The 16,949-nt window shown below is 40.0% G+C and overlaps 2 protein-coding genes across 13 annotated transcripts in view; one reads left to right on the plus strand and one right to left on the minus strand.

The window, feature by feature from the left end:
* OFD1 (OFD1 centriole and centriolar satellite protein) overlaps window positions 1-1,451 on the plus strand; it is a 35,208-nt gene extending 33,757 nt beyond the window's left edge. For 5 of the 6 annotated variants that reach the window (XM_088794914.1, XM_088794915.1, XM_088794912.1 and 2 more), the window contains 3 exons: window positions 316-468; window positions 954-1,021; window positions 1,316-1,451. In XM_088794914.1, coding sequence (XP_088651040.1) covers window positions 316-468; window positions 954-1,021; window positions 1,316-1,358 — 264 coding nt within the window. In that variant the 3' untranslated portion in view covers window positions 1,359-1,451. The remainder of the gene's footprint in view (window positions 1-315; window positions 469-953; window positions 1,022-1,315) is intronic. The other variant, XM_088794913.1, reaches the window with a different exon arrangement.
* Window positions 1,452-9,067: 7,616 nt separating this feature from the next.
* GPM6B (glycoprotein M6B) overlaps window positions 9,068-16,949 on the minus strand; it is a 152,572-nt gene continuing 144,690 nt past the window's right edge. For 3 of the 7 annotated variants that reach the window (XM_019746289.3, XM_019746291.3, XM_074323185.2), the window contains 3 exons: window positions 16,190-16,263; window positions 14,921-14,986; window positions 10,115-11,157 (listed from right to left, as the gene is read on the minus strand). In XM_019746289.3, coding sequence (XP_019601848.3) covers window positions 11,008-11,157; window positions 14,921-14,986; window positions 16,190-16,263 — 290 coding nt within the window. In that variant the 3' untranslated portion in view covers window positions 10,115-11,007. Of the gene's footprint in view, window positions 12,725-14,920; window positions 14,987-16,189; window positions 16,264-16,949 lie in introns of all 7 variants that reach the window. The other 4 variants (XM_019746294.3, XM_019746292.3, XM_019746290.3 and 1 more) reach the window with 3 other exon arrangements.

The following is a 16,949-nucleotide window of genomic DNA, read 5'->3' on the forward strand; positions in this document are numbered from 1 at the left end:
AAATGCATTACTCACTCCGGCCACTTCACACGCCTCCTGAATCTTACATAAAATAATCTTCCATATGGCTGTTCCTTGAACTCCCAGGTAATTTGGTCTAAAGCACAGGACACTTGAGGCAAATGAATCCATTCCTTCATTGCCAGGACATGTTTGTCCCCCTCCCCCCCATGATGGTAACAATGACATCAATGAAAAAGAAAATGAGATAGTTTTCTGGCATGCAGATTTTACTTAAAGGATCAGAATTACAGTGCTACGCGTTTTTAAAATGTTTTTGTGTATTTCCTGTTTTGGTTCCCATCTATTTGACAGCAGATTATTGAAGAGTCATTGAAGATTGAAATGGAGAAAGAATTAGAAATAAGTATTCAAGAAATGAAAGACAAATCTGTTTGTGCTGAAAATCCTTTAGAGAAATACATGAAAATCATCCAGGAGGACCAGGACCAGGAGACGGCAGATAAGGTGAGGTGATGCTTTGGACAGGTTGTCAGGGTGGGGGAGGAACAAAGGCTTCTGTGATTTATTAGAAAACATTGGGACAGGAGTCTGCCTTCTCCATTGGAGACAAAGTAAAAGCAGACGAAATCCAAAGTTCAAATGGAGCCTTGACTCTTTTAAGTATATTACTCTCTTGACAAAATGTCATCACTTTTGCTTGGGTGAAAGATTGACCAGATTTTGATTTGTGAAAGTTTATAAAAGTTGAGATGCCTCTTATTTTTAGAACAAGAAAGAATATAAGGAAAGCCCTATCAATGAATAATGAATGCATGGTACTGTCTGAGACATTGATATTCTATATAAGCCTGAAGTACTAGGGGTATTGAGAATGCGTACTGGATAGTTTGATGTGCTTGCTGAATTTTATGTCTGAAAGTCACCTCTTTTTTGGACTCTTAAGTTACATATATATTTCCCAGTTATTCTTTCCCCCCTCTTTGTATCAGAGCTCAAAAAATGTTGTCAGAGAAGGTTCACAAGTGGACACACTGCCATCTAGTGACAAAGACGAAAGGTATGGTTTCCCCAACATTGTGTTCTTGGCAAACCCATTTTTATATTGCTGGCTTTGTTGGCCAAGGGAAATGTTCACATATTGAAGTTTGCCTGTAAGAAATGATTGAATCAGTCAAAATTAATGACTTAAAAAAATCTATTGCAGTTTTTAAGTTGTGAAATTGCTACTGATTCAAATTGTAAGTGAGGGCAGAAGCCCCAAGAGGAATGAATGGGAATATTATAAAGGTCTCTGAATAAACTTGACAAGAATTTAACAAAGTTTTAAAATTTTTGTCTTTCTTTAATTTAGTTACACAGGCTTTTCTCCGGAAGAAGCAGATGACTTTTGGTAACCATGTGTGCTGTGCAGCTTCTTACTCATATAACTAAAGGCCTATGAGTTCTCTGTAATAAGACAAAATTCTCAATAAAAATTGTATATTTAATCCAGTGTGATTTTTTTCATAATTTTATTTGATACTCTAGCATATAAACCAAAAGCAATCTAGTCCAATGATACCTCTTCAGAACTACTCATTCTTAAGCCTTTCATTGCAATAGAATGAACTACTATATTTTTTCCCCATTTTTATGTTAATTTATATTTCTTTGAAAACTTATTGGTCAAATTCCAGGGCTGCATTTTGGAAGTTTCATCTGCATTCCTTCCTCTCCAGAGGTAGGCTACCACCTTTCAAACAGGAGGCCGTCTTCCCCAACACTATTCTTCTGATTTGTCCCTGAAAATAAAGACCTAGGTTTTTCCATTCTAGGCTTTAGAAGTAGTACAGTGTCACCACTGGTCATTACTTTTGACATTTTTTTTCTTGAGAATGAACACAAACCCTTCGATGGTGGTAAGAAGAGAAGGTAAAATTTACTGAGCACTAACTTCGTGCCAGGTACACTTTTAAACCTGTACCTGTATTAAATCACTTATTGCTCATACCAGCCATAGGAAGTGTAGGTACTATGACTACAGTTTACAGATTAGGAAACACGGGGCACAGAGAGGTTAGTGACGTGACCAAGTTCTTGTGATTGTCACGTTCTGGAGCCAGGGTGCATACACAGGTGTCGAGACTAGTATTGCCTCTAACCTGGGCTATTCTGGAGCCGCTCTGATAGAAGACATCCTCAGACCCATTGGATGGCCCTCTCCAGAATGACTTTTAGAAACTACACATCATCCAGTCAGGGTAACTGCGCTCAAATGCAGCACCAACATAACTTCCACAAAGGTAAGAGGAGACCCATTTGTTCTGGCTCCCCTTTCTCCATCTTCGTACCCCTGCAGCTCTCAGTCCAACATCTCGGGAAAGTTCTCTAACGACATTGCCAGTATAGTCACCAAAAAGCACACACACAACTGCTGTGATGGTGAACAACCATATGATTGCCTGGACTGAGGGGTTTCCTGGGACGTGAGACATTCAGTGCTAACTGATGGTCACCCAGCTCCTAGCACAGGAAGGATTCTCTGGTCTGTCCAGTAAAATCCTGGAGCACATCATTTTCCTCTACAAATACAAACTGGGTTGAATTGCTTTTGCCAGTGATACTTGTCTGGATTGAGTTCTGTAACAAAGTGGGACGGCTTTTTAGTGTTTATTCTTCCTTGGGCTTCCAAGGAGCTTTTCATTGAAGTATACCTTTGAAAGACATAAGTTGTCCAGGCGCTATTCATTGTCAGCATATCAAACATTGAGCCAGAGTGCCAAGAATCTGGCATCTTTGCTTTCAACAGCACCTCAGATAACTTTTCTTCCAGATTTATTGAGATCTGAGTGACATATACCATTGTGTGAGTTTAAGGTGTCGGTTTGAGACATAGTGCAAGATGATTACCGCTGTAGCATTCGCTAACGCCTGCATCACGTCACATTTGCGGTGAGAACATTTACGATTTAGCAACTTTCCAGTGTACAATATAGTATCATAACTATAATCACTATGCCACATGTTAGGTCTCCCAGACTTACTCATGTCTTGACTAGAAGTTTGTGCTCTTGGACCACATCTCTCCCCCACTACCCAGCCTCTGGTAACCCCCATTTTAGTCTCTTGTTTCTGTGAGTTATTTTAAGATTCTACATATAAGTGAGATCATACAGTATTTGTCTTTGACTTAGCTCACCTAGCATAACGTCAAGGTCCAGCTATGTTGTTGCAAATGGCAGGATTACCTTTTTTCTCATGGCTGAATGGTATTCCTGTGTGTGTCTGTGTGTGTATAACATCTTTATCCACTCATCCTTTGATAGACACTTAGGTTGTTTCTGTATGTTTGCTATTGTGACTAATGCTGCAGTAAACATGGGGGTGCAGATATCTTTGAAATCCTGATTTCATTTCCTGTGGATAAATACCCAGAAGTAGGATTGCTGGATCATATGGTAATTCTATTTTTAATTTTTTGAGGAACCTCAGTACTGTTTTCCATAGTGGCTGCACCAGTTTACATTCTCACCAACTGTGCACAAGGGTTTCCTTTTCTCCACATCCTCGTCAACACTTAATGTCTCTCGTCTTTTTGATGATAAACATTCTAACAGGTGTGAGGTGATACCTCATTGTGGTTTTGATTTGCATTTCCCTGATTAGTGATGTTAAACACCTTTTTCATGTACCTGTTGGCCATTTGTATATTGTCTTAGAAAAATGTTCAGTTCTGCCCATTCTTTAGTGGATTTATTTGTTGTTGTTGTTTTTTTGGGGGGTAAACAGGACTTTATTGGGCAACATTGTGTCCTTCCAGGACTTTCTCCAAGTCAAATTGTCCTTTCAATCTTAGCCATGGAGGGTGCAGCCCAGTTCCAGGTCCAGTTGCCATTGCTAGTTGCAGGGGGCTCAGCCCACCATCCCCTGCGGGAGTCAAACCGGCAACCTTGTGGTTGAGAGGACGCGCTCCAACCAACTGAGCCATCCGGGAGCTCAGCGGCAGCTCAGCTTAAGGTGCCGTGTTCAATCTTAGTTGCAGGGGGCGCTGCCCGCCATCCCTTGCGGGAGTCTAGGAGTCGTCGAACTAGCAACCCCTATGGTCGAGAGCCCGTGCTCCAACCAGCTGAACTATCTGGCACTGGCTGGTGTGGGAATCGAACCGGCAACCTTTGGTGTTAGGAGCACGGAGCTCCAACTGTCTGAGCCACCTGGCCGGCCCTGATTGTTTGTTTGTTTGTTTGTTTTTTGCTATTGAGCTGTATGAGTTCTTTATATGTTTTGGATATTAACCCTTTATCAGATACATGGTTTGCAAATATTTTCTCCCATTCCATAGTTGCTTTTTCATTTTGTTGATGGTTTTCTTTGCTGTGTAGAAACTTTTTAAAAAGTTTGATGTAGTCCCATTGGTTTTTGCTTTTGTTACATTTGCTTTTGGTGTAAAATCCAAGACATTGCCAAGACCAATGTCAAGGAGATTACTGCCTATGTTTTCCTACAGGACTTGTACTGTTTCAGGTCTTATGTTTAAGTCTTTAATCCATTTGGAGTCGATTTTTATGTATGGTGTAGGGTCAGGGTCCATTTAATATTTTACATGTGCCTATCCAATTTTCCCAACACAATTTATTGACGAGAGTGTCCTTTTCCTATTGTATATTCTTGGCTTTGTCATAAATTAATTGACCACATAGCATGGGTTTATTTCTCGGTTCTCTATTTTGTTCTCTTGATCTGCGTGTCTGCTTTTATGCCAACACTATACTTTGGATGCATCTTTTTGGGAACTCGCTGGGCTTCCTGGAGCTGGATGTCTGTTTCTTTCCCCATGTTCTGGAAATTTTCAGCCATTATTTCTTTGTATGAACTTTCTGCCTTTTTCTCCTTCATGGACCTCTATAATATACATATGAAAAAAATGAAAAAGAGTGATGATAAGGGACTTATGGGACACCATCAAGTGAACCAATTGGTGTTCCATAAGTCCCTTAAGTTATCATCACTCTTTTTCATTCTTTTTTTCATTTTCTCCTCTGACTGGATGAATTCCACTGGACTGTGTTCAACTTTGCTTATCCTTTTTTCCCCTTAATCTAGTCTTTTGTTGAACCCCCCCTCAATAGAATTTTTCAGTTCAGTTATTCTTCAGCTTTGTGATTTCTTTTTTATACTTTTTAATTTTTTCTCTTTGTTAAACTATTTTCATACATTGTTCTCCTGACCTCGGTGAACATCTGTCTGTATGACCGTTATTTTGAACTCTCAGATAAGTCACTTATTTCCATGTATTTCTGGAGTTTTATCTTATTTGGAACATTCATTCCACTGTTTCTTTGTTTTGACTCTCTGCTTTGGGTTCTGGGTATTAGCTAAAACAACCACCTCTCACAGTCTTAATAGAGTGGTATCGTGTAGGAGATGAACCTGTCAGCTCAGCCCAAGCTCTTGGTTGTTACCTTTCAAACCTTTGTGATTGTCCAAGCTTCCTTCTTTGTTCTTGGTGCTGCCCCATAGTTGAAGGTTTGTCAAGACTGGCCAGAGTCTCAATGGGGAGGGTCAGTCCGCACCTAGATGTAGTTTGATTGGAAGCTGGACTCTCAGACAACAACAGGGAAAGTATGTACAGTAGTCCCCCTTTATCCAATGTTTCTGAGATTGTTACCCATCGTCAACTATGGCCTGAAAATACTGAACGGGAAATTCCAGAAATAAACCATTTATTAGTTTTAAATTGCACACTGTTCTGAGTGTCGTGATCAAAATCTCACGCCACCCCGCCCAGGAGATGAATCATCCCTTTGTCCAGTGTATCCATGCGATACACACTACCTGCTGGTTAGTCACTTAGTAACCGTCTCAGTTATTAGATTGGCTGTGATGGTATCAGTGCTTGTATTCAAGTAACACTTATTTTACTTAATGGCCCTGAAACCATTTATATAACTTTTATTCCAGTATATTGTTATAATTGTTTTATTTTACTATTACTGTTGGTAATCTCTTACTGTGCCTCATTTATAAACTTCATCATAGGTATGTATGTATAGAAAAAACAGTATAGGGTTCAGTACTATCTACGGTTTCCGGCATCCACTGAGGGTCTTGGAGTGTATCACCCACACAGAAGTGGAGACTAGTGTAGTTAGGCCCCTTCCTGGGATACACGGGGAGACGGGTGTTTTTGCCTACTTGCTCTGTACTTGGCCTGGGTGTATAGCCGTGGTGGGAGGGGTGTTCTGTGCCTGTTAAGAACCGCTTTGTTTTCTACAGCCCTGTGGAACTTGTGACTGTAAGCCCCACTGGCTGACTGATGCGTGCATAAGCCCCTTCCTGGGAGATACTGGTGATTTGGAGCGGGTGGAGGAGAGGCATCCATTGGCTTCCCCAGTCTCTGGCGGATGGCAGTCAGCCCCCAGATGTGTGCTAAATTAGAAGCCTGGCTCTCAGGCAGCAGCTTTCAATGTATGCAAATGGACCCTGTGGGGGCGGAGCCCCAGAAAGAAGTTTCCAGGCTCTCGGCCTCACATAGAAAGGTGTTGGCTCAGGTAGTAAATGGCCAACTGTGATTGCATGGCCATCAGCTGTGGCTAGTTGGCCGTCAGCTGTAACCAGTGAGCCATTGGCCACAATATAACTGCTGTGGCTATGCTAGGAGAGAGAGAGGAAAAGATGGCGGTTTGAGAAAAAGGGAAGAGAAAGAGAAGAAGGATGGGGCTAGCAAGGAGATGGCGGCTGGGCTGGCAAGCGTGGATGGCGGTTTGCGGACAGTGTGTATCCAGCCTCCAGTGAGAGTATAGTGCCGCCAGAGAGAATAAAGTGGTATGACTCCCCTACCTATGGCTCCGTGGGTGTTCCTTTTTGGCCTCACCATATCCTGCGTTCTTGTGTGGGGAGCGGGAGCAGAGACCCTGCAGGCCTCCCAGCACGACAAATGGCGCAGCGAGCAGGGTCTCCTGCCCGACAGACCCTTTTCAGGGAAAGACCAGGAGTTGGTGAGTTGGCTGGAGCCTGTTAAGAACTGTTTGTTACGATCTTGTGGGTCTCATAGACACAAGCCCTGTGGACCTTAAGAACTACGTGTTTTGGAGGCCTATACCTCAGGTGGGAGTCTTAAAAGCTGGGGAACTAGACCTGGAGTCCAAATCCTTTGCTCTTCAGGAAGAACCTTGTTGTTGGCAGTTCCCTCCTGATTGTGTGGTGCTGTGCTGGGGGTGGGGTTTATTGTTTGATGTCTCAGCCTGTCCTGTTGTGATGTATTTTCTTGTTCGATGCACGTGTAAGAGTAGCTCAGCTAGTTTCTGGATTTCTTTCAGGAAAAAATTGTTCCATGTGTAGTGGTACATTCGGTGTGTCGATGGGTGAGGGGGTTTAGGAGCCGCCTATGTGGCCATCTTGGACCAGAACCCTCAGATAACTTAATACTTTCTAATATTACTCAGGTGTTTCCTCCACCTTGTGTTTTTCACAGCCCTTGTCGAAATAACTCATTAACTTTGTTCTCTAGCATGGGGTTTGATAGCTTTTTTGTTTGGTCAACTTAAATTCTAAGTATTCTTAATACTCCATGTCAGGGCAGAGTCCATTTGAAGAAAAGTAAGTCATTTCTTATATAGCATTTCAGATGGCGCATCACCTACAATGCCTACTAATAGACTGTGAGATGCAAGACTCTCCCATGCTCCTGCCTCCACAAGACCAGGCCGCTGAATAAGTGTTTCGATCTTCCCCAGGTAGGTACAATGTTTAAATAGCAAACCTTGTGCTCCCTTCGGCAGCACATATACTAAATAGCAAACCAGCCAGGAAGCTTGGGGAGCAGTTTAGAAAAAGGTATGTTCTTTGCCAAACTGACAACCTCCATTTGTATTTTTGTTTCCTCAAAACTTTCCATAGTTTTGTTCATCCTAATATTCATTTTGAAAAAGTTACCTTAAGTGAAATCTGTAATTTTTCACAAACATCTGAGAACAAATTAGCCTTGCACCAGCTAGCAAAAGATGCCATCACTTAGGAGAAGGTACTAGTGACAAAGTGGCTTGCCACTTTTAAATCTTATTATGGCTCTCGTAACATTAAAAAAGCACTACAAGGCTTTTTTTTCAGAACTTTTATTGTGGAATCTTTGATCCTCATTTTTTAATGGACTTAGTTTTCTTGGTTTTTCAATGAGTAGGTTCCTCCTCTAAAATTCTGACTTTCTTTTTCATCTCTGAAACATTAAGTTTCACAAGATATAACCAGAGAAATGGAAAAATCTCTGCTCCACCCTGTACAGATTTTTACATTTGTGGCAGGATTACTGTTGATAATTAAGAGGCTGTATGTGATCCTATCTCGGCATGGTTTACACATAGTTTATTCACGTGATTCGTGTAACTTAAATAATTGCACGAATGCTACATAAACAAGGTAGTAAGTATTGTGACAAACAGCACAGTAACTGGGCTTCTGACTTGTTCGCCTGCTGAATGTGAATGAAAGGTGATGACCTGGGCAGCATCTCTTTAGAAATGCCACGGGGCAACAGTGACAAAAGCTGGTCCTTACTAAGAAAGGTCAGATGGAGGAAACCCAAATGTGTAATCATGCTGACAGAGAAGTAGTTTAACCAGATTATCAAATGAAATCCTAAGGAGCAAATGTAGCTGCTGCTTTAGAAAATAACTGTTAGAGGTAGAGCTTTTTTCTCTTTTCTTTTCTTTTTAATATCCTGAATATTTGTTCTTTCAGTTGACTTCTGTACCTTGGGTTTGTAAAATAGCCAATGGTACATGGACTCTTATGACGGTTCCTCACTATTTATACTTTCCCCAAACTTAAGTTTTGTGTTAATCCCATAGGTATAGTGCTTTCATTTGTTGAAGCTAGTCAGAAAACCTGCACTGTTCCAGAGAACTATAGTGTTAGTGGCACTCTATGTAAAATACAGCCCAGTGGGTGACGCTGTTTTCTCATATTCCTCTCACTTAAAGGAGATTTGTCAGAAACGAAACATGTAGCACTCTTACAAACTTGATTTCCACACAAATGTGAAATCTTGATTATGCATACTATTTAAAAAGGACACCAATACTGAATACAGAGAAAGACAGTATTTATGTATGGTAAAAAGGCAAGTGAATGAAGCTATAATTTTATTTCATTTCTCTTAGTACATCCACAGCTATTTCCACCTAAGTAGATCTTTAAAATAAGCATACACAAGTATTGACTATTATCTACAAATATTTATTGTAACACTGGAATAGAACTACAGGAAGCCCTTGGCACTGATAGAAAATATTGATTCACTGTTAGGTTACAAAAATTTATACATAGCAAAATTTAATGCTCTTTACATAAAAAATATTAGACTACTTAAACAAAACTTTCAAACATTCTTGGTAATAGCTACCAGAATTAGAAAAGTAAAATTAGGCTTTTAGACACTGCTTCTAGAACACTGGACTTGAACAGCACCTCCACTGCTGGAAAAAACATTTAAGTCTGTCATGCAACAGGAGAACAAATCACCAAGCTATTCTGGAACAACTGTTCTACACAGAAGAGAGCTTCTCCCAATTAAAAAGAAAATAATCAAGATCCAAATAGGCATTTTTTAGAAATTAACAACAGAAAGAATCCAAATGAAATATTATATGTTCGATTTTAATAGCATCTTGATGAAGGTATGCTTCCTTTCACTTTAATACATTTCTGCACATGTATGTTTTAAAATCCAGGAAACAGCCCAACCACAAGTTCATTCTCAACATGAATATACATAGTTAACCCTATATATTATGCAGCCCCTTTTAAAAAGCACTGATGCACCAACAGTTATATGTATCATTTCATAAAGAACAACACAAAGTTTATCATCACTAATACCCAGTACCTACAGTTACTTAATGTTCTGGAGCACAATGATTTTAGAAGGCAAGTTTCTTTTGAAAATGGCTTAAACTCAAGCAGGTTTTTTTTTGTTTTGTTTTTTTGTTTGTTTGTTGTGTTTTTTTTTGTTTTTTGTTTTTTTTTGCTGAACATCGAACGTTATTATTCCAGGAAACAAAGATTTAGGTAAGAAAAAGTGAAATAAATACTAACCCTAATTTAAATTACTTAAGGATTCAAGTCTATAAAAGTAGGAGGTCTGTGGTCTATTTGTAATTATGTTTTAGATAGTTGGTATGAAACTGTAAACTTACTTTTCAGACCACATAAAAATGGTTCAGAATGGTGGTCATTTTAATAAGGTAACACTTGTTGATTAAGAAAAACATTTGTGGAACAAAAGTCTATGGAAGATTTGGGTCTCCCGTTATAATGGAAGTTTTAGAAATTTAAAGCAAATACTCATTAAGGCAGGGCTGACTTTATTTCCCAAGAAGAATGATGACAAGTGGGTCATTTTATTAAAATGAGATCTATTATAAAATCGAGTCTGGAAAGCTTGTCAATGAGTCAGAATCCAGCTTCTTCAACGGTAGGTGTAGCAGAATCACAGCTCATTTTTGCATTATTGAAAAAAGCATTTCTGATTGGATCACGAAGTTAACCTGTCCTGGTCAACTGTGAGAATCATATTATCTTTGATGAGCTACAGTTTAATAAATGTCAGCTGTCAGAAATAGAACTTCACAGCAATCCCATTTTATTTCTTATTTAGATACATTTATTTGAGGACAGATGGCATACAGAATTTACGGCCACACCCCTCGATGCTGGCACGTCATGGGTCCCTATCAAGGAGTATGCCATATTCTCATTGCCTGTCTTGGGAGGATTGCTCGAGCAATAAATGTGAACGTGCCACAAATTTCAAAAGGATGAATAATCATTTTATCAAAGTGTTGCCTTTTAAAATGGCTAACATGAAACCTCCAATATTTGTTCTAAAGAAAAAGATTTACCTACTGGCAGGTTTTCCTAGAAATATATCCCAGCAGTTTGAGACAGACAATGAAGTATTTGTAGTTGTACATTAGTTTGTTTGGTGGGATACACATCTGTACTGCAGAGCAGCTCTCTGATGATTTGTCAGAGCTGTAAATTCGTCGGCTGAAGCACTCTGGCAAACATTTATGTGTAAGAATTGAGTTGTTCTTTTGACCGAGACTGGATATCTTGCAGTTCCTGTTCTTCCTTTGCTTTGATATCCTGGTAAGCCTGCATTTTGCTTGCATCCTTTAAGTAAGCCCAGTTAGAAGACAGTATCATGAGGAAGTGGATCTGGAAAAGAAGGGTGAGCATGATGGCTAGTGAGCATGTCAGAAGGCAAAGCAAGCCGCTAGGCAGATTAGACGGTCTTTACTGTAAAAAGGGGAGAGGGTTATTCTGTATTAATACTCATTCTGCGATCAGAGGCACCAGATACTGAAAGCATGCTCTACTAGTAGGCTTCATATTAAAAGACTGAAGAAAAGTTAGTATACAAACATAATGAACTTGAAAAAATGGCCAAAGTTATTGTTAAGAAAAAGCAAAAATGAAATACAAGAGGGTGTTTTCTGCCATTTTGAGAGTAACTTAAAAAATTAATGCAGAAATTCAGAAACACATTGTGTGGTTATTTTAAAATAAGTGTGGTGCAAAGAGCTTTCCTATCTGAGGATAAAATTCAGTGCCCCCAAAGGCCTAAAAGTGTGAACAATGTTTATTTTGAGTAAATAATAAAAAAAACTACATATTTAACATGGGAAAATTAAGTGAAGGTCAAAACCAAACTTAAGAACTATAAGCAAAAGCATGCAGTTCTGTGTTAACACATTTTTAGTAATGAAACTACATTTTCCATTTTATAACTGCCATTATTTCATTTCACAAAATGTAAAACTCCTTATTGTCATTCTTTACATTTGATGTGGCAAACACTCCTTTCCCATTTATTTTCCTCACCTTTCCTGCAAAATCTATATCTCAAGTTCCTTATAGTTCATATTTCCTTCACAACATATTTGAGACTTTCAGATCCAGGAACAATTTCTCTTCCCATTAAAATCTTATGTGCAGTTTGAGAACTGGCTTTGAGGAATCAGTTACTACTCACCAAAACAATTTACGGTTATCAATTTTGTGGGCTCTGAAAGGAAGGACTGTGTTATGTAAAAAAACCCCCCACACATAAATCCTTTTTTTCAGAGAAAACAAATGGGTCGCCTTTATTTTTCTTCACATTTTCATCTGGCTTATTTGAGGGGCATTTATTTGGTAGTGAACCATGTAATCATAAAAAAAAATTGTAATCAAGTTTCAAATGTATTTGTAAAATATTTTCCAGGAGTCTGACAAAACAAAATCCAGATTAAGATGGTTCTCTTCCATTTCATCTTCACTTGTTTTCATTTTCATCATTGAACTTGGTTATCAAGCCAGCAAAAATAATGGAAAATACAGGTATTTCAAAGTTTTAATATTTCATTTGGAGACACTGCTCAAAGTTTAAGTTCAAGAAAATTATTTTTAATGGGTGCTCACCAATGTCAGTAAATAACTGAATCCTTTTCAAAATGTGGAAATAGCCAGATCTCATAATTTTATAATTCATGTACGGTAAGTGATCTTATTAATCTACCATGCGAAGTGAGTTGACTAAAGCTATTTACAAATTACTGGTACAAAACTGCAGAAACCTAGAGTCTGCTTTAGTCTGGGGTGTCAGTGATATTCACGCTACATCATATAGCTCTCTAAAGCTCCTTTATTGGCCTTATGCAATTTAGAATTTAGTGCAGCAATCTTCCCGACTCTTAAACTTCAAAACCGCATAGTTATATGTGGTAGCCATCATGTAGATCAGCTGGTGGAAGAGAACAAAACAGGACAGTAAGACACAGGCAGTGAGGGCCGCTGCTACGACACTTCTAAACTTGGGTGGGGAGGGGTGCCAACTCAGCCAAGGTGTTCCTTTCTCCCCAGTTAATCATCACAACAGAAGATTTTCAAGTCTAGCACATACAAACTTTCTCCTCTCACGCATGCAGTATCAGTCCTCAGCGCTAGCCCTCAGTACACTTATTAAAAACACTTGGATGTGTTTAAAGAATGACAGGATAGCGCGCTGGGTCAGCAGTGTGAGGAAGATGAAGCTGAAAGGCCTGTGTTTCTCCTCATCTTCCCCGAACTGCCTACTCAGCAGCCATGCATCCCCCTCCCACCTGCTGTTCAGCCCGGAGAGGCAGCAGCCCAGAGAACAGGTCACCACCATGATTTACCAGGTGGTTTATTTTCATGGGCTGTAATGGCAAGGAATGATTTAATGACTGGAAAACCTGGGAATGACTCATTTCTAAGCAGTTGAGATGTCCCCCTTACTTTACCAATCTTAGACTTCCTGAAATCACAAGCCAAGCCCTCCCACATTACATATCTATATGCACACACGTGCACACACATATATTTGTGTGTGTTATACAGTTGATCCTCATTATTTGCAGATTCCCTATTTGCAAATTTGCCTATGTGCTAAAATTTCTTTGTAACCCCCAAATCAATATTCATAGCAACTTCACAGTCATTCGTGGACGTATGCTGAGTGGTGATCAAGTCTCCCAGTTGAGGTCAACCAAGGTGACCCTGTCCTCTTGTTTCAGCTCTCAGTCTGTAAACAAGTGTCCTGTTTGCAATCTATTTAGTGCCATATTTTCTGCACTTTTGTGATTTTACTTGTTAAACGTTCCCTAATCGATGTGCTGTCTAGTGTTTTTAAGTGCAAGAAGGCTTTGGAGGTACCTTACAGAGAAAATGTGTGGGCTAAATGAGCTTCGTTCAGGCATGAGCCACACATAGTGCTGTTGGCCATTCAATGTCAATGACTCAGCAATATACACTAAATAAGATGTCTTTGAACAGAAACACACAAAACAAGATTATGTACTGATCAGTTTGACCAAAAATGTTGTGACCAGAGGCTCCCAGAAACCTAATTCAATATTTCCCCAAGGAGCAATGGCTTGGTATTTCTTAATTTAGTGTTCGAGACTTTATAGAGCATAACTACTGCACGTAGCAAGATCAACTGTACATGTATGAGGTCTGACAATGAAGTTCGCGACCTTGTTGCAATGATGTTGCTAACCTTTTCTGATATCAGAGGGATTACTCACTATGAATTTGTACCAACTGGACAAAGAGTTAACCAAGTTTACTATCTGGAAGTGCTGAAAAGGCTGCGTGAAAAAGTTAGGCGACCTGAACTTTTCGCCAACAACTCACGGCTCTTGCATCACGACAATGCAGCAGCTCACACAGCACTGTCTGTGAGGGAGTTTTTAGCCAGTAAACAAATAACTGTATTGGAACACCCTCCCTACTCACCTGATCTGGCCCCCAGTGACTTCTTTCTTTACCCGAAGAGAAAGAAAATATTGAAAGGAAGACATTTGGATGACATTCGGGACATCAAGCGTAATACGACGACAGCTCTGATGGCCATTCCAGAAAAAAAATTCCAAAATTGCTTTGAAGGGTGGACTAGGCACTGGCATTGGTGCATAGCTTCCCAAAGGGAGTACTTCGAAGGTGACCGTAATGATATTCAGCAATGAGGTATGTAGCACTTTTTCTAGGATGAGTTCGCGAACTTAATTGTCAGACCTCATATGTATGTATGTATACATGCATATTTCCATTTTGAAATGAAAATTTATTTCTTGGCAAAGAAATGGGTAATGCCTCACGTGAGCATTTGTCCATGACTGAAGTAATGAAAGTCAGGGCTAAATATGCAACAGTATTCCAGTGCTAGTTAACAGCTGTTCCACGTGCTGGTACCCCCTCTTCTTCCCACACAATCCAATTTACATTACCTACAATCAATCGGTGGTGCCAAGACAGCCAACTAGTACTTCCTGCAATCTAGACATGTGGTAAGTGTACACAGGTGAAATTTAACCAACCTGGAGTCCCAGGAGTGTCTGCTGGAAGGGAAATCTGTCATTATAGAGACTGCTGGGAGGGGGAGCTAGACCCGGCCAGTCCTCGGGCCATTACTCACCAGGGCAATGACGGTGGCACCAGCTCCTGCACAAGCCACAATGAACAGGTGATAGGACATGTAGAACTAGGAGAGAAGAGGGCACCAACATAAGCATTTCAGGTGTAATGAAATGGCCTGCCTACACCCATTCCAGTATGCTGTGTCATCTTTCTCCTCGGTAGCTAGCTGTTTTCTGCAAGGCTGGGAGGAAGTGTGCACCCCTTCAAGCCCAGTTGGCAACCCTGGCGCACACTGGAATCACCTGGGGAGCTTTTCAAACTTTCTGATGCCCGGACTGTACCCCAGACCACTCAATCCGGGCCTCAGCCTATGGTGTATTAAAATACTCCTGAATGACTGCACCCTGCAGCCAACGTTGGGAGCCCCTGCTTTGAGCCAGTCCATATTGTGGACATACAAACTGAGCAGCCAGGTCAGTAGGGGCTGATTATTTTGGTAACTGACTGCTTTTCAAAAACATATTAGGAGTGGCTTAAACATGCAAGCTCCCACGAGTGCATTTAAGAATTTTACAAACATTTATAAACTAAGGCTGAGAGGTTTTAAACCAAAGCGTGTTAGGATTTAGTGCCAATTAAGGGTGAATGAGAAATAAGAGAAAATCACTTTGGAAATACTGAGGGTGCCAAAAAATGTGTACAAGTGGACATTTTGGTCAGTGTTGCTCAAGCAGTAGTTCGCTGTAATCAGAGGTGTCTGGACGCTGATAGGAACCACTGTGAGCACATCTTGTAATTGCAGAAGTCACATGTAACTTGTTCTCATCTTTTGTTATCGGTATATATTGAGTATTACAATTTTAATAGTTTTTTTCATTTCTTAAAATGTGTATACATTTTTTTTTGGCACCCTCTGTATAAGCGATTAACTGTGACTTGATTTATAAAAATTTGGTTTGTATATAAATTCAGGGCTCTTTTGTATGAAAATTACAAATGTTCTGTGACAAATGTTCTATTTTGAAAAACTATTTGAAAGTAAAAGAGAAGAATCTATGAACATTCTCAGATTTGCAGGATTGCCAAAAGAGAAAGCTCTCTGGTTGCTAAAATCCTCACTGAATGGGCTGGACCATGTGAAAGGGCCATTTTCAAGGTCAACAATGGCTGAATATTGGTGATTACATACAGTTCAATCTTTAAAAGTCTGCAAAAAAGAGCTTTCCTTAATAGCATTTTAGCCAGGCTCCTGCTCTTTCTCCCTACCAGAACCCTTTTTTTTTGGCCACATGATCACCTGTGAGCCTCTGACAGGGGAGGGCTTTACCTCATTTGTGTTGCAGATGTTCTCTAGGGCAGAGCCACATATTTTTCCTGGGAAAGCATTCCAGGGAATGATACCTGTGAAGGGAATCCCAATAGAATGTTAGGTATTGGTGCTAACTGCAGTTCCTCATGCTCTCAAGGGCCCTCACCGCTTTGGGTGCCAGTTACAATGCATCAAGAACCGATGGAGCTGCCCTCTGCAGACATACTTTCTGGAATAATTGCTAAGTCCTATTTGGACAACAGGGCAAGAGCAATGTGTACTAGTCTATAAGACACTTAAACAACATGGTATTTTTTTCCCCTACAAATTATGCTTTCTTTTATTGAGCTGATATCTGTAAAAATTGATTTTCAAAGCTAGGTTTTCCTTCCTATGAATTTATGAACTGTAGTTAAACAGCTGTGGGATGACCCCTCTCATAAAGCATTTCATCACACTGAGGTCAAAGCCATTTCCCCATGAATTTCCTGGCCTGTGGCCTTGCTACACCAGCTCTTTTTTATAGTGGTTTGCCATGAGATAAGTTCCAAAATTGAGTCTGCACTCAGAAAGTCTCATGGCAATTTGACAGAGTAATTGATATTTATGTGATGTAATTTGGACTTATATGTTATACGTCTTGGCTTTTATATTCATTTTTATTGTGTCTTACAGAAAACACTGTCCTTCACCAGAGTGAGGCCAGCAGGGTCAGTGGTCTCTCACTGAAACCCTGAGCCCCCCCAGTGACATGCCATCGGGTTGCTGCTCTTTTTGC

The sequence above is a fragment of the Rhinolophus sinicus genome, chromosome 18 (genome assembly GCF_057876585.1).
Source record: "Rhinolophus sinicus isolate RSI-liver-muscle chromosome 18, RSI-T2T, whole genome shotgun sequence".
NCBI classification, from domain to species: Eukaryota; Metazoa; Chordata; class Mammalia; order Chiroptera; family Rhinolophidae; genus Rhinolophus; species Rhinolophus sinicus.